The 17,285-nt window shown below is 51.0% G+C and overlaps 4 protein-coding genes across 5 annotated transcripts; 2 read left to right on the plus strand and 2 right to left on the minus strand.

Annotated features, from left to right (window-relative positions):
* The first annotated feature begins 603 nt into the window (after nucleotides 1–603).
* Nucleotides 604–4,363, plus strand: LOC137904765 (homeobox protein Mohawk-like). The gene is made up of 6 exons (XM_068748968.1): nucleotides 604–764; nucleotides 904–1,063; nucleotides 1,136–1,289; nucleotides 1,405–1,728; nucleotides 3,855–3,888; nucleotides 4,114–4,363. Exons 1-6 carry the CDS (start codon nucleotides 604–606, stop codon nucleotides 4,361–4,363), a joined length of 1,083 nt encoding a protein of 360 aa, XP_068605069.1.
* Nucleotides 4,364–5,347: 984 nt separating this feature from the next.
* LOC137904414 (ras-related protein Rab-18) lies at nucleotides 5,348–9,107 on the minus strand. Its single transcript, XM_068748591.1, has 7 exons — nucleotides 8,378–9,107; nucleotides 8,043–8,098; nucleotides 7,881–7,942; nucleotides 7,375–7,447; nucleotides 7,130–7,248; nucleotides 6,917–6,983; nucleotides 5,348–6,274 (listed from the first exon to the last, which is right to left on the minus strand). The coding sequence occupies exons 1-7, from the start codon at nucleotides 8,443–8,445 to the stop codon at nucleotides 6,105–6,107; spliced, it is 615 nt and encodes a 204-aa protein (XP_068604692.1). The 5' UTR covers nucleotides 8,446–9,107; the 3' UTR covers nucleotides 5,348–6,104.
* A 234-nt stretch (nucleotides 9,108–9,341) lies between these two features.
* Nucleotides 9,342–12,003, plus strand: bfsp2 (beaded filament structural protein 2, phakinin). Of its 2 annotated transcripts, none has more exons than XM_068749149.1 (7): nucleotides 9,342–9,776; nucleotides 10,023–10,105; nucleotides 10,257–10,413; nucleotides 10,662–10,823; nucleotides 10,905–11,033; nucleotides 11,116–11,357; nucleotides 11,426–12,003. In XM_068749149.1, exons 1-7 carry the CDS (start codon nucleotides 9,342–9,344, stop codon nucleotides 11,523–11,525), a joined length of 1,308 nt encoding a protein of 435 aa, XP_068605250.1. In that variant the 3' UTR covers nucleotides 11,526–12,003. The 2 variants fall into 2 exon arrangements, with proteins under 2 accessions (XP_068605250.1, XP_068605251.1); XM_068749150.1 differs by having other exon boundaries at nucleotides 11,446–11,489.
* Nucleotides 12,004–12,837: 834 nt separating this feature from the next.
* Nucleotides 12,838–17,119, minus strand: klhl18 (kelch-like family member 18). The gene is made up of 10 exons (XM_068748765.1): nucleotides 16,982–17,119; nucleotides 15,969–16,099; nucleotides 15,727–15,867; nucleotides 15,409–15,607; nucleotides 15,157–15,317; nucleotides 14,875–15,011; nucleotides 14,202–14,424; nucleotides 13,884–13,988; nucleotides 13,690–13,801; nucleotides 12,838–13,566 (listed from the first exon to the last, which is right to left on the minus strand). The coding sequence occupies exons 1-10, from the start codon at nucleotides 17,108–17,110 to the stop codon at nucleotides 13,180–13,182; spliced, it is 1,725 nt and encodes a 574-aa protein (XP_068604866.1). The 5' UTR covers nucleotides 17,111–17,119; the 3' UTR covers nucleotides 12,838–13,179.
* Between the last annotated feature and the right edge of the window lie 166 nt (nucleotides 17,120–17,285).

Genomic DNA, 17,285 nt, shown 5'->3' on the forward strand with positions numbered 1-17,285 from the left:
CCATCCTGCCTCCTGAAACGCACTCGGACCCGGCAGGATTCGCCGTCCGGCACCGTCCGGCGGTTTATCCGGTTAGTAGCAACCGTGTAATTACAACCCTGGTAAAACATTAGTATCATTTGCTGACATGATTTTTGGTTGGAATCCTGTGCCTCATGTAGAAAATATGAAAGCGTGTGGAATGGCTCAGTACGACCCCCCCCCCCCCCAATAAAAAATACATCTGTCTAATATATCTGATGACCGCCTTTGCTGATATTCTTACATGTGTAATAGGTTTTTTTTTTACATTCTGGGGCGCTGCTCTGAGCCCGTCCTCCTCTCCGGCGCAGCGATTGGACGACGGGCCAGCCAATGGGAGGAGGAGGAGCCAGCCGGTTATTTGAACTCTCCTCACACGGGCTCAACTAAACCAGACAGCATCCTCGGACTCTTCAAACATTACGTCTGTGTTCAAGTCGCCGTGAGCGCAGACAGGAGGAGGAGAAGTCGTTTTTTAATTTACCTTTTCATCACCGAGGATGGAAACCGGCCGCTTCCTTTCACATCTGGAAGTCCTGTGATGCACACCTGTCGAAGACGAGGGTTCAACAGATGAAGACGATGGCTGCGGCGGCGGCGGCGTCCGATGCGCTGCTTGGTTTGGAAGGCAACAGGAGAGCGGAGGAGCGTGGAGACTGTCCTCAGAGCGGGGAGAAGACGGACCTGCTGCGATGTCGGGATGAAACCAGAAGCAGCTCTGCCATGAAGTACAGACGATACGGGTACGTCTGAGATTAAATTAGAATCTAATCTGACGCTAATTTATTCTGGAATGATCGTTTACTTTGCATTAACGGTTGACACGGACGCTTAAGACTTCGATGTCTCTGAATTCCATCTGGCGCCTTCTCCTTCGTCCAGGTCGCGTCCGGGCGGGGTCAAAGTTCGCCACAAGAGACAGGTGCTGCAGGACATGGCCCGCCCGCTCAAACATTGGCTGTACAAACACAGAGACAACCCGTACCCGACCAAAACCGAGAAGGTCCTGCTGGCTCTGGGCTCGCGCATGACACTGGTGCAGGTGAGGAAACGGGGCGACGCCGCGAGCGCGGCGACGGCGGGAACGAGACTAACGAGGTCCCGCCATGTGAAGGTTTCGAACTGGTTCGCCAACGCCCGGCGGCGGCTGAAGAACACCGTGAGGCAGCCGGACCTGAGCTGGGCCCTGAGGATCAAGCTGTACAACCAGTACGTCCAGGGCAACGCCGAGCGGCTGAGCGTGTGCAGCGACGCCGCCGACTCGGACGGTACGGGACGCTCGCTCCTCAATCCTCGCTGGATTTAGGTCCCGTATCCCATTCAGAGCGTCTCCTGGGGGGTAACGCAACGCAACGGGTGACAGCCGTGTTTCCTTTGCTGCAGACGACGAGCGGCCCGGGCGAACGGCCGCCGGTCCGTCGCGCTTCGGCGACTCGCCTCACGACAACGGCCTCCAGAAACGGGGCAGCGTCCTCGCCATGGCGGACGACGGCGCGTCGCCTCCGTCCAAGTACAAGAGCGGCCTGCTTAACCGGTATCTGAACGACACCCTGCGACACATGATGGCGGCGGAGGCCGGCGGCGCGGCCTCGGCCCGCGGGAGGAGGAGGAGCCACTTTGAGTCGTTCAGCTCCAACGAGTCCGACCGAGACGTCGTCTCGCCGGCGCCTTCCTTTGAAAGCGAGGCCAACATCGTCTACCAAATGGGTGAGCAGCGTTTGTCGCAGCGTTGAAGGCGACGGGGATGGCGTGGGCGAGAAAAGAGGTGAAAATGAAATCATGAAAGGTAGAAATAAAAATAAAACAAGCCCCCAGGGTGGAGAGCGAGCGGAGACTTCCACTCCATCGCTGGCCGTCCGCCCGCAGCCGTCAAGAGAGGATCGATTAGAAAGTTTATGGGAAATTTGGGAGGGAGTTTGACACCCGGGGGGAGGGGGGGCTGCCCTTTGAGGTCTGCGGGGAGCGCGGCGCATTGACAGACCTCAAATCTACGACAGCAGGCAAACATTACGAATAAAAGCCTCGCGCAGAGCGGCGAAATCCCTCATTTGAACATTTGGACGGCGGCTGCCGCTGAACCGCAGATTTCATTTCCATCTCGCAGAATGGGCCGTTTTGTTCCGCCGTGGTGGAAATGTCCGGTCCCGTCTCGTCTCAAGGACAATTACAGAGTGTCTGAGACTTTATTCCTCCCCGGGTGACAAGTCCAAAGCTCCGCCAAACGCAGGAGTTTAGCGATCGGCGGCGAGGACGGCGAGGAGCGATTGCATTTGGGTTTTAGGCCAAGTATCCTGACGCACGCACGCACGCACGCGCACACACACACACACACACGTGCTTTGAAGGCTTGGATGTGATGATGATGAAATTTACACGCATCTTCGGAGATTAAATTAGAATTTCATACGTATGAAAATATTATGAACAATTTCATTGTTTTTTTAAAGTCTCATTCCGGGGCAACGCTCGACTTAAAGCCCCCCCGTGTGTATAAAAACGACTCTCTTAGAGTAACGTTATATCCTACACATTACTGTCACACACAAAAACAAAAAAATGAATCACATACATTTTAACATACAGCCTTAACAGAAAAGAAGCATTCAAACAGAGTTGGGTCATTATCGGGGGCCTTGCGGACTACAAAAGATGTATTTGTTTCATCATCACCCTGCTGCCAGGTACAGGAGTCTGTTGAAACTACATGATTAGATTTTGCTGGGACCCAGTAGATCAATTCTGAGAGAAGCGCCTCAGTGATTTGGGCCTACTGTGGGCCCTGATCTCATATCTGAACTTGAAACTTAAAAAAAAAAAAAAGGCAAGTTTTAAAAACCTTTTATATCGTTTTACAACCACTTTCCTGGCAGATATTAAATCAGGTCCCAGCCTAAAGTCATTCTGTTGAAATCTTTATTATTTGTGACACGGCTTAATGTATCTGGGAAACTGGGTTTAACCTCAAGCCGGCCTGCAGACTGTTTATTTAATATTAACAAGATGCACGGAGAGCCAAGGTGGATCGGTTCCCCCATTATGTCATTGCACCTAAAAGCAGCAGCGCTGTGATTGGCTGACGGACCTAATGCAACTCGTTGATAATAAAAACCTGTAGCCGTAGAAAATGGGATGTAGCAGCGTGAAAGGAGCTGGTATTTACCCAAAACGTGCATCTTTTACTCCCGAACAATTAGCCGTGAGCTCTGACCGAACTAGATAGAGCCAAACACAATATCCAAGAAGCAGCCAGCAGCTTTATTACCCTCATAAACGGGTTTGGTAATTGATTATTGCTCCAAATGTGGGACCCACCGGAGGTAAATCAATGTTTTTATGCAATAAATAAAGAAAACAGAGTTTTATCTTGGCAAAGCACAGGAACGTTCAGGGACATGTGAAAAAGCGTGAAAAAAGGCCAAATGATTTACAATCAATAAGCAGCTCCTCTTGGCTGCAGCCCGGCTAACGAAATCAGAGACAGGTGAATGAAAAACTTTGTTTCACAGCGCGCCTCGAATGTTCCAGTCTATTACTCTCTAAAGAAAAGTCCCGACGGGCTTCCATCTACTCCGCTGAAAAAAGAAAAGAAAAGGCACCGCTCCAAATCTTAACTGGAAAATGTGTTCAACGTATCGTGCAACAAAACCGCAGGCAATAAAACGTTCCTCCAACATCTTACTTATCCTGCCGCTGCTTCTGAAACGGATCACGTCATCCAAGACCATTTCCAGGGCATTCTGAAACAGCCCCCCCCCCCCCAAACCGACACCATTTACTCAGAGGACAATCGTCTCGACCGATTCCTGACGGTGACTTTCTCTCCTCTCTTGCAGATACCATAGACTACACTTCAACCAAACGCCACAGGTAATAAATAATTCATTGATCAATCTGCATTCAAAAATCAGCCGTTTGCGCTTTTCAACTTTCAGCAACTTGAAAAGTGATTACCGTTTATAATCCATCGTGGAAGCTGGAATGGATCTGCCTGCGATTAGCTCACGTTTGTTGTTTTTTTGTTTTTTTAGCAATCAAAAAGTTTCAGGGAAGAGGTATTGCTCATGTATCTGATTTCCTTCCATGTCTTTGCAGGGAGCGGCAGAGGCGGGTCCATCAGGGCTGGCGGGAGATCCACGCCGCCGTGGCTCTGACCAGCCTGGCCCAGGGGCAGAGCTGCGCGCCGGGCCTCGTCCGAGAGCCGCCCTTCTCGCTTACGAGGACCTGCACGGCAGACGGGATGCGCGCCGCGGGACCCGCCGCTCGCACCAGCCGCATAATCCAGAGGTCGTCTCACATCTCCGAGGTCCAGACTGTGAACGTCGCCCTGGCAAAAGGCGTCTAAAAAAACGGGCATCTGGTCCGAGCACATCGGCCCGCACCGGAAAACCAGATGCTCGAGTGCCTCTCGGGGTCCAGGACGGCTCGTAGAGCCCCGATTCATTCGTAACGCTGATGAACTCGGACATTTTTAAATCACTTTTCTTTCTTTCTTTTTTTTACGTTGGAAAATGGAAAAACTGAGCTACGACAGTCGAGCATTTCCTGCTGCTGCTTCTCCGTGTTCGTTATATTAACTTCCACGACACCGGATTCTCATCCGAAGGTGCCGTTTGACAGCCTCCATCTGCATAAAAAACCAGCGTGAAAACCTTTTCCTGCTCCACACCGACTGAGGATAAAGTCCGAGATTCTGAAGGGCTTCAGCCGGGCCGGTTCACACGAAGCATCTATAATCAATATTGTTGTTATCCATAGATTGAACGAACACAAACCAAACCCTGACATCACTCGTGTTCGGTTCATCCCCCCCCCCCAGAGACGTGACTTCGCCGAGCGGGAAAACACTCCTTAGAATAAAAACGATGCCCGAGCGTCACTTGTTTACGCCGTTTGAACGCAACACCCGAGTGAAATCGCAGGAATTTCCTGACCTCAGCATCGAGGTCGGCTGCCAAAAACAAATGTTAAGTGGAAAGGGGGGGGGAGCCTCGGGAGGATGTCTGGTACCCCGTCTCCATCCGAGGACGTCCTGACACCAAACATAAGCTTGTAATCACACTCTGTCTTCTGAGACCATTGAACAGAATATGATTCACTGGATCTTTCCACTCGCTTCCCAGCTCTGGCCTCCGTGTTTTGTTTTGTTTTTTGACATTTTTCAAAGAATATTTTCACTCTGGCATGTAGATCAGACTCGTCATCAACAAAGTATTATGGAAAGAGCACCTCACTCCCATTTCCACTGCGAACCTGCTTTTGATTAGGCCGGGCTTCTCGCCGTGGAAACCAAATGGAAGTTCTCAAACGGTCATTAAACAATAAATAGTCTTGAGGTTGTCATTTATTTCTGTCTGGATCAATACAGATGCTACCAGAACGAATGTCATTGGATGTTAAGGCAGATCATCAATGTAGCATATTGCTAAATATGATTCAAATATTTTAAAAAAAACAGTTACAACAGGTCAGCATGAATCTAAAGGGGAAGAAGAACTGAACTGAACAGAAACACGTTACACAAAGTCGTGGCGTGATCAATGAGTCGACGGAATATTACAAAGGAAACGGGGAATGAAGACGACAAGGTCGAGAAGACGGGCGAAGAAACGAACGGCCAACGCTGCAGAGATCCTGGGGAGACTCAGGCGTCACGGAGCGTCGGTGCCGATTAGAATTCATCATTTGGAATAAAGATTTCACAAGCCGTTAGCCGTTAGCCGTTAGCTGCGGCCCAGGCGCCGGTTCACGTTCTCGGCGATGCGCTGCTAACCTGCTGCCGATGACGTGAATTCAAACCAGACTCGCAGCTGGCAGCGTTGCTTCAATTTAAAATACTCTTCATCATCATCATCATCAGACAGAGCGTTTCCACATCGCCCTTTCATCGCTACTGGAAACGAAGGTGTGACGGATGACGGTCGAACAGGAAGTGTGCAAACGGCAAAGTTCTTTCCATCAACAGAACTACTTGAACCTACTTTTATTTTAAGCTCTCCTCCTCCCTCACTTTATCGCTTCTCCTTTAGTGTTTCTGGTCCGAAGTCATTCCAATCAGGTCGGCGCGCTTTGGTTCTGGTCCGGTTTCAGGGTACGGAGCAGTATCCTCCGCATCTGGCCCCGCCCTGCTGCTGGTCCCCCAGACGGAGCCTCTGACCCTGGTTCTCGCTCTCCCACAGCCCCGGGGTCTGGAGGATCTTCTCCACAAGCTCCTCAAAGGCACACTGGACACCATCTTTGGTCTTTGCGCTGGCCTCTGTGCAGGGATTTAACAAAAAAAAAAACATGGAATCAGTTTTTGGTTTTAAACAAGGGAGCGTTCATAAAAAGCTTTTAAATAAAAAAAAATAACACGCTGTAAAACTAATCATAGGGATTTTATTTTTATTTTTTTACAAAACATGACGTGTTAAGTATGAAACGACTTAATTTAAGAAGCAGATGCCGTCCGGCGGCATGAAGACATCCCAGCAGCGGATCGAATCCACAACATCTTCCCTCCCAACCCTTCATTTAGCCGTTTTTTTAAAATGGAAACTCCACAGAAATGTTAACCTAATTTCCCAGAAAGGGGCAGATTAGGCACGAGAATCAGGAACACGTGTGGACGGGGATCTGATAAATGGAAGCCGTTGCTAGATTTCAATCATAATGCACTTCTTCTGGAGAAGACGCCGACGAATACCAACGCTGTAAAACAAATATTTAAAAAAAACACAACAAATCCAAAGCTGAACGCAGGACAGCGGCGATCCCGATCCAACCGCCGCGCTGGCTCGGGTCCATTTTAATGACGGCGACTCACATTTCATGGCTGCGCTGGTTTAAACGACCATGTCTGAATACGTGTGATTCCGTTCCAACAAAGAAAACAAGAAGAAAAAAAAAAGATACCCACCAATAAAAAGCATCGAATGTTTCCGAGCAAATTTCAGCCCCTCGTTTCTGTCGACTTCACGGTCATCCTGAAAACAGACAAGCGGGAACAGATAAAGTGCCGCGACATCCTGCCCCACGGCGAGTATATTTAATACGCCGTTATAGGATCGCTGGTATTTGATGAGCTACAGTCCACCAAATAAACAGCTGGAAGTCAAACTGGCAGACTTACCTTATCTATTTTGTTCCCGACAAGCATTTTGACGATGTCGTTACGCGTCGTGTAAGTCTCCAGCTCGTTCAGCCAGTTGTCCAGCTTCGCGAAAGTCTCGCGCCTTGTGACATCGTAAACTGCCAGAACGGTGCGGACAGAAAGGAACGAGTTAAAAGGAGCATCGGATGGACAGCTACACACCCTCCTTTCATGTGAAAGACAAACCGAAGAATAGGACGCGTTGAAATGAACGCGTTTCATACCAAGTGTGACGCCCTGTGCACCTCTGTAGTAGCTCGGTGTCAAGGTGCGAAACCGCTCCTGTCCAGCCGTGTCCTGCAAAGGAAGAGACGCTGACTGTGAGTGGGAGCAGAGGACGCCGTGATGACAGACGTTTTGGATACAGGTACACTGGAAACGGCCAAACATCTGTACTCGCCTCGTGATTATTAGGAAGGAGACCTAAGATAATTTTATTATCAATTTAAAATGGCGAGAAAGTTCAAAACATTAATGCAGACGTCTGTTTCTCTGCTCGTCCCGCCTGAGCTCTCGTTACACGCTTCGTGTTGATAAAATGGATAAAGTCTGCAAGGGGTTAGATTATTATTAGATTATGACCTCAGTTTTTAGCATGGGCTGCTTTGGGTTGTTGTAGTTGTTTTTAAGTACCATGTCGCCATCTTGTGGAAGAATCCTGTAGTTCATGATGTTTTTTCTTTTCTTTTAGGACAACACAAATAGAGAATGACCTCGTTGCTCCACTTACCCATATGGCGAGCTTTGCGCTGTTCCCGTCTATTGAAAGCGTCTTTACTTTGAAATCCACACCTGATCAGGCGCGAGAAAGAGAAAAGAGTCCCATCAGCTATTTGAACAGTAGCTTCCGTGTGCGTGTAAATGTTCGTGCGTGCGTGCGTGTGCGTGAGACCTATTGTCGCTGTCTGGTCCGGATCAAACGTATCGTCTGTGAACCTCAGGAGGAGACTGCAAATGAAAGCAGAACAACAAGAGCGTTAGCATAGCATACAGTTGTGATGTTGACAAGAGGATAAAACATTATTAATAGAGCAAAAAAGTTCTCCAGCTGTCCATGTGACGTCACCTTGTTTACAGGAAGTGTTTGAGCTAATCTGGTACGGAGTGACACTGCGACAACGCTAGCAAGCAAGCGTTAGCAACAGCTGCTACATTATCTTACGCAACCAGGAGAACGTCAACATAGCCGACATGCTAGCTAGAGTGCTAACGCAAACGCACACGAACCTGGACTTCCCGACTCCGCTTTCGCCAATTATCAACAGCTTCAGGGTCGTCAGCACGTCTTCATCCATAATCCACAGAGAGTTTGGCCTGAATTCCCCCCGAAGACGCGTTAACCGAGAAGACGGGCGAGTTTTGAGAGAGACACCCGGCTAGCCGCTCTGGAGACAGCCCGAGCCTTTGTGCGTCACTTCCGCGCGACGTCACGCAGGTCGCCAAATATATTACGTAAAGAATATACACATATTAGATTAGTCATGTTTATATTTTATCTGTACTGTATGTTCATTATATCAAACTTATAAATAAAATATGTGTCATAATAAAAAAATAAAACATTACATCAGCAATAATGAGGCCAAACAGATGAGTCAAGATGATAATGATCATAATACATTATTCATATATTATAGGATACCACACGATAAACAATAACAATAAAACACACCTTCATAGATATATTGATAGTGTAAGGTCCTTACATTGTGAATGTATGTAAATTACATTTTTCTTTACATTTTCACCTCCTACTAATAGAAGATCTTCTTTCTGTTCTGCATGTTTTTAGATACTTATCCCAACTTTGCTTTTTGTTGCTGTTGTTTTTTTTTTTTTTTGGAATGCAGACATCGTCATAAAATGAGTCTCGTTTTTCTTTCAGTGAATGATTCCAAATTATTTAGTTAATTCGATCAGAATTTAGGTTTGATTTTGTGTTTCCTCACTGTTTGATGAGCTGACATGATATAAACCAGTCAGCTGCCCCCCCCCCCCCCCCCCCCCTCACCTCACCTGCTGATGCAGCTGGAATCTGATCTCTCTGTTTCCATGAGAACAAAGGCTTCCTCACTGCAGCAACACAAACAGCTGCTGAACAAAGGTGGCCGTGTTTCCAGAACTCCGAGTTCCCATAAATCCCGGCAGCGAGCAGCTCCGAGCGGTTTGACCCAAGGACCTGCTGATCGTCATGCCTCTGCCCCGACGCCGCTCATCCGTCCTGGGACAGCTGTCCTCGGAGCGCCCAACCAGTGCACCCAGCGGGCGGATTGGCACGACCACCACCGCCGGCCCCCGTGGAGTCCATGTAGGCTCCGCTCCTCCGATGGGCGGGACCTCCTGCTTGGGGACGCGGGTTTCTCGGCGAGCTCTGGGCATTAGCAGCGTGTTCCTCCAGGGAATGAGGAGCAGCGTTGCTCCCGTGGTTCCCAGGGCTGGAGAGCGGGCGGCGAATCACTGCGGGGGCCTGAACAGCTGTCTGATGGAGTACCGGGACAAAGTCCAAGCACTGGAGCAGCTGAACCAACAGCTGGAGGAACAAATAAGACTGAGTCTGGACTGCAAAGTGAACAGGGCGGGAGAATGGGGGGCCCTTAGGAGGGACTGGGAGGACGTCTACAGACAGGTGAGGACGGTCTCCCGTTCCCATTCAAACAGCATCTCTGGTCTTCAATGAGGGATGGGGGCGTGGCCCCACTGTCTCCTAATCCTCTGTTCCATTCACAACCACCTAGAGGAGGAAGACCGTCGCACATCCAGATGTGTGTGATAGATCTAGCGATCGATAGCCGATGGAATAATCAATTGCTAGTGAAGAAGAGATCCGCCGTAAAAAAAGCTGTGTGCGTGTGTGTGTGTGCGTTTTGTGCAGGTAAGCCTCGCCATCTTGGATAACGCCCGTCTGATGCTGCAGACGGAGAACATTCAGGCCAATGCCGAGGACTTCAAGGAGAGGTCAGAGGTCACGCTTGCTGATTATAGATTCTGTAGCAGTTTAATGTTTTAGTATTAGAGGCTGTGAGTTGAACATCTCTACATGATATCAGCATTAGCCGAGGAGGAGGAGGAGGAGGAGGAGGAGGTAACAGCTACCTCCACCCCGCAGGTACGAGAACGAGCAGCCCTTCAGGAAGGCGGTGGAGGAGGAGATCAGCTCTCTGTACAAAGTGATCGACGACGCCGGCCTGACGAAGGCCGAACTCGAGGAGGAGCTGGAGAACATGAGGGCCGAGCTGCGCAATCTGGAGCTCCATCACGAACAGGTGACGGCGAATTTTAAAGCCTTCATCGTAAGTAAATGGGGAAATCCGGAATTTTTGGAATCCAGAGGGGTATCCGGATCACTCTCAAAGTTTAACGGGAACCAAGTTAGACCAAGACACATTTTCAGATTTGTTTTAATCAAGATCCATCCAGCAGTTTTTCTGAGATCCTGCTAACAAACAGTCAAACAATCCCCTTGGCGGAGGTAAACGTGAGGCCGTGACGCGTCTACTTCCTGTCCCCGCAGGACGTCCGGGTCCTCTACAATCAAATGGCAGGACGGGAGGTGGACGAGCCAGACGCTCCCATAGAGACCAGTCTGGATCAGATCCTGGCCTCCATCAGGAGCCACTGGGAGAGGGTGACGGAGAGAAACCGAGCCGAGGCAGAAAGCTACCTGGAGTGTAAGGTGAGGCCGTCTCACCTGAGAGGGGGGGGGGGGCATCCGGGTGAGTGTCGGGCCGTCCCTGAACATGTTCGATGGCTGCAGGAGGCTCAGTGCGTGAGCGGCACACTGAGCCCCGAGGAGGAGCAGATGGAGGCGCTGAAGGCCGAGTGCCACGAAACCGGCTGTAAGATCCAGAGCCTGCAGGCCGAGACGGAATCCATCAGAGCGCTGGTGAGACTGCTGCAGCGGTCGGGAAGCTAACCGGCCACCAGGCCGACCTCTGAGAGTCACCGCGGCTCGCGTCGTCCTGCAGAAACGAGGCCTGGAGAGCTCCCTGGGAGACGCCCGGCACTGGCACGGCCTGGAGCTGCAGAACCTGGGCTCGGTGGTGGTCAAGCTGGAGGCGGAGCTGGCCGACATCCGCGGCGAGATCGACCAGCAGCGCCACGACTACGACACGTTGCTGGGCAACAAGCAGCGTCTGGAGCAGGAGATCGGCCTGTACCACGGCATCCTGGACGGCGAGGAGAGTCGCCTCCAGACCGGCGAGATTGTGTGAGTCTCCGCAGGACGCCATCGGCCGAAGCCAAGTCATTACGGGGTTAACGCTTTTACCTCTCCAGGTGTCCGGGTGTGCATTCAGAGCCTGAGGGGGCGGCCAGCGGTTCTGCTCCTCCGGACACCGGGACGGAGGCTGCAGGACCTCCAGGTCCAGATCAGTGACCCGAGGGGAGGACCCGAGGAGCAGACGGGAGTCCAGCAGACTTTGTGGAGGGTCAGAGGTCACGTGATGAATTCTGATGTGATGAGTTGGACTCGAGAAATCTTTAAGCAAACACCAAACCTGAAACATTCGAACTGTGGAGGATCCTGGTTGCGGCATGAAATCAAAATGATTCAACGTTTAAAGCGAGAAATTATTATTATTATTATTATGAGGGTTAAACACGAAACGGCGCGTTTGTCTCAGTCGGGCTGGGAGATGCTGAATGATCAGGCCTCCGTGTTCCCACAGAAACACGCCTGTCCTGAACGCAGCACGAGAGACTTCTACCAGGAAGTCACATGACCAGTGTGACCTGAATGCAACAATTAGCTACAGATCGATTCACAAAGGGAGTGTGTGGAAACCTCAAATAAATCACCACCGTGGGAAAACCAAAGAAAAAACACGTCTGATTTCACGGGTTCTGATCCAGAGTGTCATTAAAGCAAAGTTACATTTGAATGTTTGTGGGTTTTATTTCTAATCAGATTAAGACATCGACATTTTGGAAATTAAAGCATTTTAGTCCTTTTATGGGACATAATATATATATATGAATGTTGCTGTTTTTTTACATCTTGTATGGATCCCAGGAAGAATAGTTTTAACAACAACAAGGAAGATGATCCCAAAAAAACAAGTCTTCATCAGTCAGGCCACCTGCCTGCAGAAACAGGCATCGCTTTAATGATGCACAAATCAACAGTAAAATAATAGACGTGACGTGTAGCTGTTGCAAGGAGGACAGCTCGGTGGCATTTTGCATTTTTCATTTAAGTTACCGAATATTTAGATTGCAATTTGAATCTTTAAGGAAAATGGAGATTTCAGATTTCAGATTTACTTGCCGGAAAAACAACGGGAGAAATCCCAAGAACTCGACGCAACACGTCTGCTTTAGTCAGCAGACGGCATTCCGTATTCCGAAACAAACATCTGTGGGGGGGGGCGGGGGGGACAGAAAACGCTAGAAAGTTCCCAGCTGGAGGATCTGAAGCAACATAAAAATAAAAATCATTTAAATAATCAAAACAAAATGATCAATCTGTTTAAATAAATACTGATTATATATTAGTAATTCATTATCATTTGACATTCTATTGTGTAATTTAAAAACACATTCACTCACAATAATGATTACACTACCGTTGACGGACTGAGGCGAGTCTCTATGCCGGCTGAAACTGATCAATATCTAATCATGAGGACATCAAAGCAAGAGTCTGAACGGGACGCCTGTAGGGGGCGCTGGAGGACCCCCCCCCCCCCCCCCTCCGACTATCAGACTCTTTAATTAGAGACAAACGATAAAACTCAGCCAAAGAAATCAGATCAGAGTGGTCATCCCGTTCTCCTGTGAGCAGCTTTGTGTGAGGTGACGTCCTATTGGTCAGTTCAATCAAGTATCAAATCAATCCACGACGCTAGCCGCTAGCCTCAGCAGGCTAGCTCTTTAGTCTTTACCCACAACTCCAAAAGGCCGGCATCGGCGTGCCGATCTGAGCCAAGCCGCGTACCGAAGAAGCTTATGGAACGTTAGCAGAGGGCGCCGCCCCCCCCCGTCCCCGTCCCCGCCTGCATTTATCAATCCTCAACTTCCCGTGGGAGGAGTTAGGCGGGCTGCAGCGGGATGCAGCCGACGCCGACGCCCCCCTCGTGGCAGACCAGCGAGGGCATGAACGTCCAGCGGTTGGTGTCGGGGTTGAACGTCTCCACGGAGCTCAGGTTGGACTGTCCGTCGTAGCCGCCCACGGCGTACAGGCGCCCCGACGTCGGCACCAGGGACACTCGGCTGCGTCTCGTGTTCATGGCGACCAGGACGCTCCACTGTCCCGACGCCGAGCTGAAGACCTCGGCGCCGCTCAGGAACCCGGAGCCATCGTAGCCGCCCGCCACGTACATGTGACTGCCCAGAGCCGCCGCGCCGTGGCGACAGCGCTTGTTCATCATGGCCGCCGCAGGATGCCACCGGTCGGTGTGGTGATTGTAGTACTCCACCTGCAGGATGGGAGGGGGGCGTGACGTGCGAAACGCTTATCGGTGCGATTGCAACAGCCCGGGCGCACGCGTCAATCGATAACACGCGAATACGCGTCGGCGGCGATCGGGTACGAAACTGACCGTGTTGAAAATCTGTAAACCATCATGGCCGCCAGAGACGAAGATCCGCCCGTCGAACACCGTCACGCCCGCGGCGCTGCGGCTCGCGCTCATCTCCGTGACGACAACCCACCTGCAGCAAAGGTTGGTCGCACACGCAAACGTGAGCTAACGGCAGCTAATCGCCAGCTAGCGACAGCCAGGCGAGCGCTTACCTGTCGTTCTCCGGGGAGTAACGCTCCACGGAATTTAGAGACGATTTCCCGTCATAGCCGCCACAAACGTAGATGTGCCCGTCGACCACGACCGTTCCCATGGCGCTGCGGGGGGGGGGGGGGGGACAACACGAGTTAGCAATCCTCCACGTGATCACTGGATTAATCAATACTGATCAGTATGAATTAGAATAGATTATTGTCGGTCAATCTTTATCCGCTTTGAATTTCAGTCTGTTTTTCTGTTTTTTATAAACTGACCCCACAATGCATTTATTTATTTATTAGTAATAATCAGTATTGATCGGTGATATTCACCTGCGCTGGCTGTTCATGCTCGACACGCGTGCCCAGCTGTCCATCTCCGGGTTGTAAACCTCCACTGTGCTGAGGCGCGATTGGCCATCGTAGCCACCAATGGCATACAGCAGCCCGTTAACGACAGCCACGCCCACTCGGCTGCGAGCCGTCCTCATTGGCTGGCAGCGCTCCCAGAAGTTTCCGATTGGATCGAAGACTTCGACCACGTTTAGCGAGTCCCCTGAAAAAGTAGAGGCTGAGGTCAGGACCGATCGATTATCAATAATGAGAGGAAACGATGCAATTTAGAAATTTCCACAATAAAAGTATTGTCATTTTAGGGGGATTTTCACAATAAATGTCGCATCATAGACAGAGATTTTCACATTAAGTGTGTCAAAACTACAACTTGGCATTGTTTGGAGTTTAACAAATTATTTTTTTCCACAAAATAAAAAATGTATTTAAGGCCTTTAAACAAGCCATTCTGTAAATAATGTCTCCTAAATTATAGACGAGCCAATCCGCAGACATCCAACGTCAATATTTGTATCCGAAACATCCGGAAGCAATTCTTCAGGTCGAACCGGTTTGCTGCGTCGCTGCGGAGAACAAAATAAACGTAACGTTCCGCGCGCTGGCTCGGGGGGGGTGGGGGTGGGGGGGGGTTGGGTTCAGGGGCGTTACATGCCTGAGCTGTTGAGTCCCCCCACAGCATAGATGAGTCCCGAGATGGACGTACAGCACCTCTGCCTGGTCTTAAAGGTGGGAAGGTGAGGACGACGCTCTGGCATCAGGTGAAAGTCTTTGGCTTCGTCCACCAGATCCCTGAGGACGCAGAGCGGAGAGACCGTCCAGTCAGAGGACGAGACAGAACGAACATCGCCCATCGTCTTCAGGTTGAACTCGGCGACATCGGCGCCCGCACGAACGCCACGCGCCGCCGCCGCCGTCGTCGCCGTCGGCGTCTCACCTGCATTTATGGCAGCATCGGACGAGTTCGTCCTGCTGGACGCGGTCGGACAGGAACTGCGGTCGACAGAGAGGAAGTCGAATCTTCGACAGCAGCTCCGGCAGGAGAGACTCCCTGCGGTCCCGGTCGTGGTGGACCCAAGTCAGGACGGCCTCGAACACCTGCGCAGGTAGAAGCGTCCAACTCAAACGACGCCTCGATCACAGAGGAAGCAAGGGAAGCTAACGGTGGCTAACGTCCCCCCCATCGCACCTGCTCTTCTGCTTTGACGTTGAGCTCGTCGCAGCCGACCAGCTCCAGGACGTCCTCCGTCCTCAGAGACAGAAACTCGTCCGACGCCGAAACGTCCACGAAGTGCTGATGGATGAAGCCGTTGGCCGCGTCGTAGAGAGTCGTGCACATCATCGTCTCCGCGAACTGACGCACGCCCAGACAGTTCTTGGGGTGTAACCTGGGAGACGGGCGGAGAGGCGGGACATCAGTCCCCGAGCTTACGCCCACGTCCGATTGGACAAGTCAAACCGATCAATGATTCGCCGTCGACCAATCGGAGCGGACCGAGCGACTCGCCTCTCCTGCAGGAAGGAGCAGCACGCGTCTTTAACGTTCTGCAGCTGCAGGAAGCTCGAGCCAATCAGAAGAGACTGGACGTTCTGCTGGTCGATGGCAACATGGCCGTTGTACGCAAAGTTGATGAGAGCCTCCAGAGCGCTGCGAGGGAAAAAAAAAACAAAAAAAGGCACTGGTTGGACTGGGAGGAACTGGGAGTAGCTGGTTTTACAGGTGTGCTCCTGTAGACGCCACGCCTTCACCTGGGATCCATGCCCTGCATCAGGATCTCGTCCTGTTTACACTCCACCATGTCGTTGGTGAACATGGCGTGGAAATACGGGATCGAAGCCGCCAGGACGATTCGGTGAGCGCTGAATTTATGATCCCCGACCTGCGGAGAGAGGAAACGCCTGAACGCAGGTAGACAGACAGACAGACAGACAGACCGACAGACATGTACACACGCAGGTAGACAGAGAGGTAGACAGACGGGTAGACCGACAGGTAGACCGACAGGTAGACCGACAGGTAGACCGACAGGTAGACAGACGGGTACACACACAGATACACAGACAGGTACACACGCAGGTAGACAGACAGGCAGACAGACAGACAGGTAGACAGAGAGGTAGACCGACAGACATGTACACACGCAGGTAAACAGAGAGGTAGACCGACAGATAGACAGACTGGTGGACAGACTGGTGGACAGACAGGTAGACAGACAGGTAGACAGACAGGTAGACAGACTGGTGGACAGACTGGTGGACAGACTGGTGGACAGACTGGTGGACAGACTGGTGGACAGACTGGTGGACAGACAGGTAGACAGACAGGTAGACAGACTGGTGGACAGACTGGTGGACAGACTGGTGGACAGACAGGTAGACAGACAGACAGACAGACTGGTGGACAGACTGGTGGACAGCGACTCGGGTTCGGCTCGACCTACTGACCGTTTCATCTTCGAAACTACTGACAAAACAAAATGACCTTTAAAGACACGCGAAACACGCGAATGTCAAGCCGCCGGTCGCCATGACAACCAGCTGCACGAGTACCTCAGGTGTGTCCGGCAGGTCAGAAGCTAGCCGTTAGCCTTTGATGCATCTCGTCACTGCCTGCGACGTCACAAACTAGCCTAAAGCCGTTCTGTAATCTCGTGTTGTTAATCCGCCGTTAGCATGTCAATAGCTTCCACACAGCTAGCTCAGTCACGCTGCTAGCAGGCTAGCACGCCGAACTTCAGCCGTCGTGCTTCGGTCGGGTTTACCTTGAGCGTGACGTCACAGAGCTTCCCCTGACGTCGAACCTCCTCCATGACGACATAGCCTCGCGTCGGCAGGTCGTGCACTGAGAAATGAACTAAATCCTCGAGCTCTTCGCAGAGAACGTCTCCCATCGTCAGCAGCAGCGGCGCGGAGTGATCCGCCGTGCCGCCGGACGAGGTTGGTTATCGTGACGTCACGGCAGCATCCGGTTTCGGCCTTCATATTAAGAGACGGCACGATTATGGCATTAAACTCACATTTATTTACCTTTTTTCTGGAAGCAGTGTTTATTTTACACTTATAAGG

Source organism: Brachionichthys hirsutus, chromosome 15 (genome assembly GCF_040956055.1).
Source record: "Brachionichthys hirsutus isolate HB-005 chromosome 15, CSIRO-AGI_Bhir_v1, whole genome shotgun sequence".
Lineage (NCBI taxonomy): Eukaryota > Metazoa > Chordata > Actinopteri > Lophiiformes > Brachionichthyidae > Brachionichthys > Brachionichthys hirsutus.

Coding starts and splice junctions, on each gene's coding strand:
- LOC137904765 (XM_068748968.1), top strand. CDS start 604: ATGGCTGCGGCGGCGGCGGCGTCCGATGCGCTGCTTGGTTTGGAAGGC. Junction 765..903: donor ATGAAGTACAGACGATACGG/GTACGTCTGAGA, acceptor TCCTTCGTCCAG/GTCGCGTCCGGGCGGGGTCA. Junction 1,064..1,135: donor CGCGCATGACACTGGTGCAG/GTGAGGAAACGG, acceptor CGCCATGTGAAG/GTTTCGAACTGGTTCGCCAA.
- LOC137904414 (XM_068748591.1), bottom strand. CDS start 8,445: ATGGATGAAGACGTGCTGACGACCCTGAAGCTGTTGATAATTGGCGAA. Junction 7,943..8,042: donor GGACCAGACAGCGACAATAG/GTCTCACGCACA, acceptor GCGCCTGATCAG/GTGTGGATTTCAAAGTAAAG. Junction 7,249..7,374: donor TGCACAGGGCGTCACACTTG/GTATGAAACGCG, acceptor CCGTTCTGGCAG/TTTACGATGTCACAAGGCGC.
- bfsp2 (XM_068749149.1), top strand. CDS start 9,342: ATGCCTCTGCCCCGACGCCGCTCATCCGTCCTGGGACAGCTGTCCTCG. Junction 9,777..10,022: donor GGGAGGACGTCTACAGACAG/GTGAGGACGGTC, acceptor CGTTTTGTGCAG/GTAAGCCTCGCCATCTTGGA. Junction 10,824..10,904: donor AAAGCTACCTGGAGTGTAAG/GTGAGGCCGTCT, acceptor CGATGGCTGCAG/GAGGCTCAGTGCGTGAGCGG.
- klhl18 (XM_068748765.1), bottom strand. CDS start 17,110: ATGGGAGACGTTCTCTGCGAAGAGCTCGAGGATTTAGTTCATTTCTCA. Junction 16,100..16,981: donor TCTGTGACGTCACGCTCAAG/GTAAACCCGACC, acceptor CTCTCTCCGCAG/GTCGGGGATCATAAATTCAG. Junction 15,868..15,968: donor ATGCAGGGCATGGATCCCAG/GTGAAGGCGTGG, acceptor TTTCCCTCGCAG/CGCTCTGGAGGCTCTCATCA.